The sequence below is a fragment of the Dendropsophus ebraccatus genome, chromosome 6 (genome assembly GCF_027789765.1).
Source record: "Dendropsophus ebraccatus isolate aDenEbr1 chromosome 6, aDenEbr1.pat, whole genome shotgun sequence".
NCBI lineage: Eukaryota > Metazoa > Chordata > Amphibia > Anura > Hylidae > Dendropsophus > Dendropsophus ebraccatus.
The window spans coordinates 86433713-86445210 of NC_091459.1; the positions used below are offsets into that span (position 1 = coordinate 86433713).

The window sequence follows — 11498 nt, forward strand, 5'->3', positions numbered from 1 at the left end:
TGGCCCTTCTCTCGATCTTACCGGGCCCAATGTCCAGGATTACAAAGGGGTTTTGGGGCTTCTCCCTGCTGGCCACTAGGCAAATTATCCCAAGGTTGTGTAAGTCAACTAACCCCCCCTGCCAGACTCATGTGGGCAGAGGCACCCAACGATTGCTTGGACATTCAGACTGAGCACTTGAAACTGAACCATGAGGATACCATGTCCCTTGTATGATAGTATTTTCAGTGTGTATTCCCATCTTCATGGACAGACAACCTGGCGATCACCTCCCTGCACCTACACAGAATGCTTAGTTTTCATTGCAGAACGTTGTTTTGTGTTTTTAAATTATTCTGACTGACCATCTGTTTCTCAGCACTATATACTACTAACATTAGGAGTTACTTACAATTTGATCAAAGTGCAAAAGCCCACACATCACATTAAGGTTCCTGGTCCAGATGTCCAGCAACCCCAGTGCCACCAGACATAGCCCTGCTGGGCTGAGGGCTACACCAAGTGCAGACACAGATGGAAAAAAGACACCTTACCCTCTGTTATCAGTCACAAGACTGAGGGAAGCCAGGCTCTGACCCTATGTACACTTACTAATTAAAACCACCTGGGCGGGGGAGGAGTGCTGAACCGAGGCAAAAAAAAAAAAACAATGAGGGGACAGAACATACAGAGTAAAGACCCTATTACACAGGGTGATATTGAGGAGCAAACAAGCGATGTCAGCGCTCGTTTGCTCATCGATCCCTGGTTGCTGCTGCCGCTACTGCACAGCGGCGGCAGCGAACAGGTGAGTGCGGGAGGGGCCGCGTGGAGCTGCGTGGGGGCTGCCCGGGTGGTCGCTAGATCGTCTGGGCAGCTGGTCTGCTGCCGCCGCTCCTGTTACACAGAGCAATGGCAACATATCGCTGCTATCACAGTCACTTGTCTTTCAACATGTTTAAAGGACAAACTACAGCAACGATCAGCCGACATGAACGATGTCGGCTGATCGTTGCCTTCTATTACACGGGACGATTATCAGCCATAACGGCCTAATACGGACGATAATCATTCTGTGTAATAGGGCCTTTATTCTATGTTCTACCTGTCTTTTTTTCTCTCCATAGATTTACGTTGAAACCACCTGTATATGTATATGCATAATGATTTGTGCTGTGCAAAACCAAACATAACAGATAATGCACAGAGAAAAGGGAAATCATCAAGGTGTTAAAAAAAAGGGTAAAGGCAAAAGTATCACCTTGTATGGAAGCATTGGTAATAGTGGAGTTGAGGTCCACTGAACCCACGTGTTACAACAGACAATGATGACTTCATCAGCCTTGTCTGGCGTAACACGTGGGTGCAGCAGACCCCAACCTTCACATATTCATATACAGGTGGTTTGTGTACTTTGGGTATCTGCTCATTGGGTATATTGGTATTATATTTTAGATATCTACTATATAGCAGTTGGCAGTTTGTGGGCTTGTCATATCAGTAGAGCCCTTGTGGAGTTGCTTTCAAGTGTTTTATACAGGATTTGATGTATTTGCAAAACAGTTCTTGGTCATTAAATGCGCAATTGCTAATGTTGTGATTTTGCACACCTATAATCTAAACGGCCGTGCAAATCCATTTCATGGTATTTATGCACATAACCACTTATGTTACTACCAAGGACCAGTTGTGTGGCCGTAGGCAATATTTTTGACAAAATTACCAGCCTATACTCCACTACATTGTAAATCCCATTTGCTTAGTGTGAACTGGACCAAAGGGTGGGTTCACACTGAGGAATGAGGGTATGTGCACACTGAGGAATACGTGAAGAATTGAAGAGAAATCCGCTCTTATGGCCCCGTTCAAACTGAGCAAACATGGTGGAATCCCGCCATGCTCAGTGTCCCGCTGTGAATGAATGAGAGGGTGCGTGCACGACCACTTTCTCCCCTCTCCGCCCAAAGAGGTGAAATGTTACTTCACTCACAGCGGGACATTAAGTACGGCGGGATTCCGCGGCGGAATTCCACCGTGTTTGCTCAGTGTGAATAGGGCCTTCCGCTTGACCAGTCTTGCAATCAAACAGGCCATACAGGTTGGGGCCAATCTTGTGCTTGCCTCCATTCTCACACATATGGCACTGGGAGCATTTCTGGAAAAAGACTTCCTTTTCTTTTTCAACGTCTCCCATTAGTGAACACTCTAAATGCTCTATCCACTCTTCCTTCTGAGAGAGATTCTGGCTTGATGTATAATCCCCAAGTGTGTTTCAAGTGTCTTTAGAGGCTAGGCAATGACCACCTTCACTAGGTTACACCAAAGTCCAAGCATTTGTCTTTCTGGAGGATGGCTACTTTGAAAATATTGACTAGAATGCTAATATAGAAATTATAGAATAGAGCACCAAAAAATTAATAATAATAAGTAACCAGAAGGAAAACACTCTGAAAACACTCAGTATGATCACAGGTTAAAATGATCTAAAATGACTTTGTATTCCTTTACTGTGCGCACTAGAAGTATCTGCCATGCCATCTAGTGTTCATAACTAGAAGCCCATATAACACCTGAGATTTTTGTTCTCTTTTGCACTTTTTTGTTCCCTCTTTTCTTTTCTGATCGATCAGTGCTGTCAGGGGCGTAACTACCACTATAGCAGCCATAGCGGCTGCTATGGGGCCCGCCGCATCAGGGGGCCCCATGGCCTGCTCCTGCAATACACTGGGCCCCCTGAGCCATCATCATTTGCAGCACCGGGTGGCCCTGCTGGTCTCCTGGGTTTTGCAAATGTCCCTTTAACTGCAAGCACTCCTGACCAGAGCTAGCAGTTATGTAGTTATGACTTCACTTGACCGTTTAGTGGTCAGTCGGGGGGGGGGGGCAATCAAAAGTTTGCTATGGGGCCCAGCCATTTCTAGTTACGCCCCTGAGTGCTGTAAAAGTTAAAGTATTAAGGTATAAAAAAAAATTCATTAATAAAAAAAATCCCCTCCCCTGATAAAAGTTCAAAATTGCTGATATTTTTTGTCACATCAAATCCAGAAAAATTGTAATAAAAAGTAATCAAAAAGTTGTATATACACAAGCAAGGTACTGATAGGAAGTACAGATCATGGTGCAAAAAATGGAGCCTCACACAGCCCCATAGACCAAAAAATAAAAGCGTTATAAGGCTAGTAATAGAGCAATTATAACCCTTTTTTTTTTAAAGGTTTTAATTTTTTAAAAGCACTCAGGTAAAATAAAAGTTATATCAATTACATAGTATTGTAATCATACTGACTTAGTACTTAGTACTGACTCACTTTACATTGTCTGCAATGCTTAATTGGAACATGTGCCCATATTCTTTTAAAATCAACAGGTGTCAGAAAGTTATACAGATTTGTAAGTGACTTCTATTTAAAAAATAACTCAAGTCTTCCTGTACTTATCAGCTGCTGAATACCCTGCAGGAGGTTGTGTATTGCTTCCAGTCTGACAGGATGCTCTCTGCCGCCCCCTCTGACGAACCTTCAGGCACTGTATAAAGCAGAGAAGGTTTTATATGTGGATTTACTGCTGTTCTGGGTAGTTCCAAACACAGAAAGAGGGCACAGTATCAGTATCAGCTAATAAGTACTGGAAGGATTGAGATTTTAAAATAGAAGTAATTTACCAACCTATATACTGTAACTTTCTGACATAAAAATATATTTCTCTGAAGTAACAATTCTTTTATTTTTTTTTTTTGTATTATGGGGGCTACCTTCTTGTCTAGGTTGTTTTTAACAGCATTTAGTGGTATGCTTTACTGAAAACCGCATGGACATTGGCTGAGCCACTAACATGAATAGGAGAGCTTTCTGGACATGCTCTGTGACCTGTGCAGAGGTCATTCCTATGGAGGGCACAAAGCTGGGAGCTTTAAACATACTGCCATATTGTAGCAATGACGGTACTTTTCTGCAGTTGCTCATAGCTCCTCTTAGGGTATAATTACATGGGCCGTTGGGGGCCCGATAATAACTGTAAACGAGCGCCAATCTGCTAGATCGGCACTCGTTTACTGGGCCTATTACACGGCCCAATTATTGTTACCATTGTCCTTGCAGCCCTTCCTTAACTTTATAGATTACCTATCCAGGCTGCAGGGCTCCTCTTGCGGTCTTCTTCACCCTGGGTCCCGCGCGATCCAGCCTCAGAGCGGCCTGTCTCAACTGACAGGCCGCTCAGCCAATCACTGGCCGCAGCTGTCCCAGACAGTGATTGGCTGAGCGGCCTGTCAGCTCAGACAGGCCGCTCTAAAGCTGGAGCACGCGGGACCTGGGGAGAAGAGGACTGCAAGAGGAGCCCTGCAGCCTGGATAGCTAATGTAAATCGTCAGCCACCGGCCGTGTACTGCTATTACACGTAGCAATGCACAGTCGGTGCCCGACAATTATAGGTTCAAGCCTATATCAACGATCAGCCGATGATCATTGTTATACTTCTGTGACATGGAAATGCAGGAAGTGAACAGCAGGAGGCAGAAGGCTTGATCCATCTTCTACAACCCCTTTAATAGGCAGTTTTCAGGACATTTACAGTAAAGTTCCTGTCACAGACAGTGGTGGCAGTGGAGAGCACTGTGTCAGACTGGAAAGAAAATTCTATTTCCTGCAGAGCATACAGCAGTTCATAAGTACTGGAAGATGTATTTTTAAATAAAATTACAAATGTGTATAACTTTCTGGCACCAGTTGATTGGAAAACATTTTTTTCTCCAGAGTACCTCTTTTATGGCCTATCCTCAAGATAGGCTGTCAATGGCTGATCAACAGGATGCTGACACATGGAACCCCTGCTTATCCGCTGTTTGTCAGAGCCACACAATAATTAGGGCAGTAAGACATTGGTTCTATTCATTGTGTAGCAGTCATGCCAGCTTATTGTAGCCAGGGGTGCGACTACCACCATAGCAGCTATAGTGGCTGCTACGGGGCCTGCCACATCAGAGGGCCCGGTGGCCTACTTCTGCAGTACACTGGGGTCCCCTGAGCAGTCATCATTTGCAGCAACTGGTGGCTGAGTGGGCCTATTGGGTGCTGCAACTGCAAACTCTCCTGACAGCTCCTGTCACTGTCCGATCGGACCTCCACAGTGTGATGGGAGGGTTCCGATCATTCTATCTGACTACTGGAGGTCCCTTACCTTCCTCCCGGCAGTCAGATTGGCGATCATTGTATAGAATCGCAGATAACACTGATTAATGCTATGCTATAGCATAGCAATGATCAGTGTACGTAATGTAATGCAAAAATGTAAAGTCCCCTAAGGGGACATAAAAAGTGTAAAAAAAAAAAAAAAAAAATTAAAAAAAGTTTTAAAAAACACACCATAGCCCCTCCCCCAAGAAAAGTTTAAATCGCCCCCTTTACTATTTTATAAAAAAAAACACATAAAAAAATAAATAAATAATCATATTACATACCGTAGCGTGCATAATCTACCGATCTATTAAAATAGATCAATATTGATCAAAAAGTGATTAAAAACCGCCAGGATTGATTATTTTTATTAAATTTTATTTAAAATAAAATGAATAAAAATTGATCAATTATGTCTCATCTACACAAATATGGTAGTAATAAAAACTATAGAGATCATGGTGCAAAAAATGACACCCCATACAGCCCCGTACGTAAAAATATAGAAACGCTATAAGAGTCAAAAAAGGGCCATTGTAATTACACGATAGTAAAACATTAGAAAGGCTATATGAAATGCATATCGATGTATTCAGATTGACCTATAGAATAAAGATATCATGTCAGTTTTACTGTAAAGTGCATTACGTAAACAGGGAACACCCTCCCCCCACACACACTCAATTTTCAGAGATGTATATTTTCCCCAATTTCACCCCATAAAAGATATTTTGGGGGTTCCATCATACATGTTATGGTAGATCAAAAGGCGTATTTACAAAGTACACCTGTTCCTCAAAAAAAAAAACAAGCCCTTACATGGTCCTGTAAAAATAAAAGAGTTATAGCTATTAGAACTGCAAAATCCAAAGAACAAAAAGGAGATATTGTCCTCGCGCAGACCATATGTGAAATATCTAATTTATTGGTACATAAATATCCATAGGTAACGCGTTTCGAGAGCCCTATGCTCTCTTTATCAAACCTTCAGGATGATTAATCATCCTGGAGGTTTGATAAAGAGAGCATAGGGCTCTCGAAACGCGTTACCTATGGATATTTATGTGCCAATAAATTAGATATTTCACATATGGTCTGCGCGAGGACAATATCTCCTTTTTGTTCTTTGGATTTTGCAATTGACTACGCACATCTTAGAGTCTGCGGTTGAGAGTCCCCAGCCGTGACCATTTTACCTTGTTCCTTTGATGCGCTTCATAGTGGTTGTGGCTTATCACAACTACATCAGGTGAGCCTAAACCTATGTGTTCCCGTCCTGCATGATTGCTACCTATCTACACAGTGTCATGCTATGAGGCGCTCTGCCTTGCGTTTTTTCTGTTTCTTTATCTGCTATAGCTATTAGAAGACAAGGAGGAAAAAACGAAAACGCTAAATTGAAAATTGTCCCGGTCCGTAAGGCCATTTTGGGCTCTGTCCTTAAGGGGTTAAAGTGGCCATACACCTTTAATAGCTGTCAGATAATTGTTGATTGAGCTGACTATTGCTGCGTTTACACGGAACGATTATCGTTCGAGTTTTCGCAATAACGATAGCATTTGAAAGCTATTCGTTCTGTATAAACACAGCAAACGATCAAGCGACGAGTGAGAAATCGTTCATTTTGATCCTTCAACATGTTCTCAAATTGTCGTTCGCTAAAAATTCGCAGATCGCTTTGTGTAAACAGTCTTTCACCGATTCACCCTATGTAAAAGATGGGCTTAAGCGATCGATTAAGAAAAACGATTTTTCTTACAAATTTTGTAACGATTTATTAGTCTAAAAGCTGATCGTTATAAAAACCAAATCGTTGCTTCAAAATCGTTAAACGAACGATTGGACGAATTATCGCTTCGTGTAAACACAGCATATCTCTCCTGATCTCACCGTACACATGAATGTTTGATCTGAAACTGATCTGAAGTTGCATTGAAGACTGCGGACAGCGGGCAAGAGCGAAGAAAACACCAGGGAGTGTAAGGGTACGTTCAGCCATTAGCCATTGGCCGTGCATCACACGTATTACACGTAGAAATGCGCAGTCGGCTGATGATGAATTTCGGTCAAGACCCAAAGACAAGATTAGCTGATGATCATGTTATCTGCTTATTGTTGTCTTTATTAGGGTCCATTTACACAGAAAGATTATCTGACAGATCTGACGCATTGAAGCCAAAGCCAGAAACAGACTATAAATAGAGATCCGGTCATAAAGGAAATCCTGGGACTTTTGTTCTTTTCAAATCCATTCCTGGCTTTGGCTTCAAATCTTTGGCAGATAATCTGTCAGATAATCTTTCTGTGTACATGGACCCTCACTCGGAGGAATGATCTGCTGAATCGGCCTAATTTGGCAGATTGTTGTTTCGTGCAATAGGGCCCTAAGTCGATGCAAAGACATCTCTCTACGAAAAATGAAGCCAGGCAGTTGAAATACAGTACACTTGATCTGTCTCGTCCCAATACCATTTGTTGAGCAAGAGTCAAGAGAACCTCATAGACTTTAGACAGTCAGGTGGCCCTACAGAAGTTGCCAGACTTGGCTGACTTTTGACGAAAGTGTTAGGGTCCTATTGTACAGGCCGATGGGGGCCCGATCAATAATGTAAATGAGCGCCGATCTGCTAACTTAATTGGTTCCGGCAGGCAGTTTGAGAACTGAGCAGTTTGGGAACAGAGCCGTGTCTTCCCGTAGGAAATAATGTAAATGTGTTTAATTGATTCCAGCACCCACCAATTATTTCCCACAATACTCATTTATTACATTGTATAGTGCCCAGTGTAATCCGTACAGTACATTACAGAGCAGCACTATAGTGTGCAGGACATAATACACAAGAAACATTCAACAAAACCAGCAAATATAGTACAGTAGTCACCAACTCCTCACTCATCCTTTACTGTATAGAGTCCCCCCCACCCCATCCCAGTACTGTAACAGATGGTGGTGCACAGACTGTACTACTACTGCACTGTATATGCACTCCAGCAATCTTACACAGTATAGGATGGGAGATGGTGGTGCACAGACTGTACTACTACTGTACTGTATATGCACTCCAGCAATCTTATACAGCACTGTAATGGATGGGAGATGGTGGTGCACTGACTGTACTACTACTGTACTGTATATACACTCCAGCAGTCTAATACAGTACAGGATGGGAGATGGTGGTGCACTGACTGTACTGCTACTGTACTGTATATACACTCCAGCAGTCTAATACAGTGCTGTACAGGATGGGAGATGGTGGTGCACTGACTGTACTGCTACTGTACTGTATATACACTCCAGCAGTCTAATACAGTGCTGTACAGGATGGGAGATGGTGGTGCACTGACTGTACTGCTACTGTACTGTATATGCACTCCAGCAGTCTTATATACTACTGTACTGTATATGCACTCCAGCGGACTTATACAGCACTGTACTGTGTGTGAAGCCTCACCAGTGCTAAACTCACCTCGTAAAACCCACCATCCACACTCGCAGAAACGTTCATATACTGAGTACTTCAAGACTGGGGGCCCAAAAAGTCTTTGAGAACCGAGCAGGAGTTTGAGAACCAAAGCAAACTTTCCTTGAAAATACAGTTTGACTTCCAACAGCTTGACAACTTTGAGAACCGAGGTACGGCTGTATATATTTTTTCAGAGCACTATACAAAGGCATATATTTCTACCTTATATTCGCTGCGAATTTCTGCAGCAAATCCACTCCATAATCCACATTACATGCAAATTTTGCTGCAGATTTACTACAAATTTCACCTCTATACAACGAAAGGGAAATAGGCAAGCTTTGGATTTTAAAATCTCAAAAAATTCTGCACCATGTGGATAAAGAATAGTTATCTCATCTATATGCCTCTTACTATCTTCTGCTACTGATTTTACCTGCATCCATAGGTTCAATCCCCGGAAATCTACCATGCATGAATTCACCTACAGGGTGAATTCAGAGTCCATGGGACATCAGGGGAAGTCCCCAATGTATAAATTCCACATATATTTATGACACTTAGTAGCATCAATCATACATGGGGTCCTATTGTTAAAAAAATATTAAACATAGTATATCGCACGGTACACTTTTTATTTGATTCAGTGGAAGTCCACACTATTCCAACCAGAAACTTTTGGCTTCTGTCAAATATATGAAGGTCTATAGATCTGTTCGGGACCCATCTTGTCATTTGCAATAAATAGGATTGGCCGTTCACTGCTTAATGCAGTGTGAAGTTACCCTTAGTGTTGATGCACGTGACCACATTACTTCTGCATTGTAGGAGGCTGTGATATGGCTGCCAGAAAGAAGCATTAAAGTGATATTCCCATCTGGGAAATGTATGGCATATGCACAGGATATGCCATAAATGTCCCCCAGATGTCAGTTCCACCTCTGGGACCTGTACCTATCTTGAGACTGAGGGCTCCTTGGCCCCTTCCAGTTTGCTTGTTACTGCCCGAGGTGACTAGGAAACTGAAAACAATTGGGCTGGCTGTTTTTTGCAATTTCCCACCTAAGCAGACTAGAGGGGGTCATCTCGTTCCCAGATAGGAATACCCCTTTAAGCCTCTACTGTACCTTTTGAATGCCTCCAATTTCCATTCTATTCAGTAGAAGTAATACAGTTGTAGCATTCTACATCAGACTATGCAGTTCAGCATAGTCTGTACAGCTTTTTAATAGTGACCCATACATCGCCATTGATTGTTATAAATGGGACTGTGCTGGGTGCATGAGTCCTTGGCCATTTTCCATACTTTGTTATATCTGGGTCCTGTAAAATCGAAAATAGATCCTAACAGATTGGATGTGAATAGGCACAAGCTTAAATACTATATATATACATATATATTAACTTGTTAAGAGAGTAAAACCCTTAGTGTAAACCCATCTTTCATGCGCACGACAAATCATGATACAAAAACATATGGATGTGTTACACAGCAGATGTGAAAGCCGGCTATTAACTCCTCTACTCCCAGAAGACTTTGCTATTTACCAGTAGATTCCCAACCTAACCACACATGCTCTACCAGTCAACAAAGAGTTTAAAAGTGGGATTCTAGTTCATTATCAAATCTATAACGTTATAGAGAAATGTTTCTGCACCTTGCTGAATACACTTACGTTGGAAAGGGGCTATTATGTAATCAGCCGTATTTCTATCACATATACAGTATACACAGTTGCCTGAACATATAGCGGATTACCTATAGAAGCATTGCACATGGAACATCCCAGCTCAGGAAGCATAAATTCCGAGTATAAAAATAACTGAAAATATATAAAATGATATATAATGAAGGTTTATTGGGAGACAATTTATTCTGGATGCAATAGGAAGTCATATATCCCATATAAAACAATCGTACCGGCTTCTAGTATTTCTAGCTGTCATTTATTTTTACTAGTCAGAAGTAAACCACAACCAGTGTCTATATGAAAACATGGCCACTTCTTATAAGAATATACAAGTATATATTGCTGGGCCTGCTCAAGTATAGTGATGATACTTATTATGACGACTTTGTCTAAACAATGACAAGGATTCAGACTTACCCTTCACATTTCGGGGATTTGGGCTCTTCCATGTCAGTGTCATTATTCAAGATGGTTCTGAAGTGGAAGGGAAACATTCCTCCAATGATCAGTTCATGATCCTTAGATTCCACAAAGCCATGGAGGTCAAATTTCCCTATCAGCCTGCACTCTTGACCGCATACGAAATGCTGGTTCTGCAGACATATGAGCAAAGCCACCAGTATGTGGAAGATGTTGTGGTCCATATAATAACACAACTTGCTCTTCATGATGAAGATGATGATGGTGACGATGATAAATCCAGCTGTGACCAATATGAGAGGTTCTCAGTTTATGTCAGAGCTTTGCAATAAAGAAACTTTCACAGTTGCAGACCTGTAAAGGTGAAAGGTGACCCTGGGGAAAAGAAGGCCTGATGTTCTCTCACGCAGAACATGGTACATTTGTCAGTCAGGAGAGAAGCACTCAGCTGTCAGCAGGTAGTGATTCTGACGGCTGACTCTTCATTATATTAAATACACCTACAGGTATTCCTAAGGGATCCCACTGCTTTTTTCATTGGTGAGAAACATAAGCCATGAATGGAAGGTTATCTTACTTATACATATGTTATATCAATGATTACAAGAATTAGTTTTTCATTTCAGGACTTCCCTAATCTAATGCTATTATTGGATTTATTATTATTATTATCATCATCATCATCATCATCATCATCATCATCAATAATAATAATAAATGTTCATGTTTTATACCTATTTTATGGCCATATTTTTTCTTTTTTTAAGGGTGCC

At 41.7% G+C, this 11498-nt stretch overlaps 1 protein-coding gene across 1 annotated transcript in view; it reads right to left on the reverse strand.

Moving 5' to 3' along the window:
* LOC138794917 (vomeronasal type-2 receptor 1-like) overlaps positions 1–10949 on the reverse strand; it is a 32413-nt gene extending 21464 nt beyond the window's left edge. The window contains exon 1 of the mRNA XM_069973858.1: positions 10723–10949. Within this exon, the coding sequence (XP_069829959.1) occupies positions 10723–10949 (227 nt within the window). The remainder of the gene's footprint in view (positions 1–10722) is intronic.
* Positions 10950–11498: the final 549 nt, after the last annotated feature.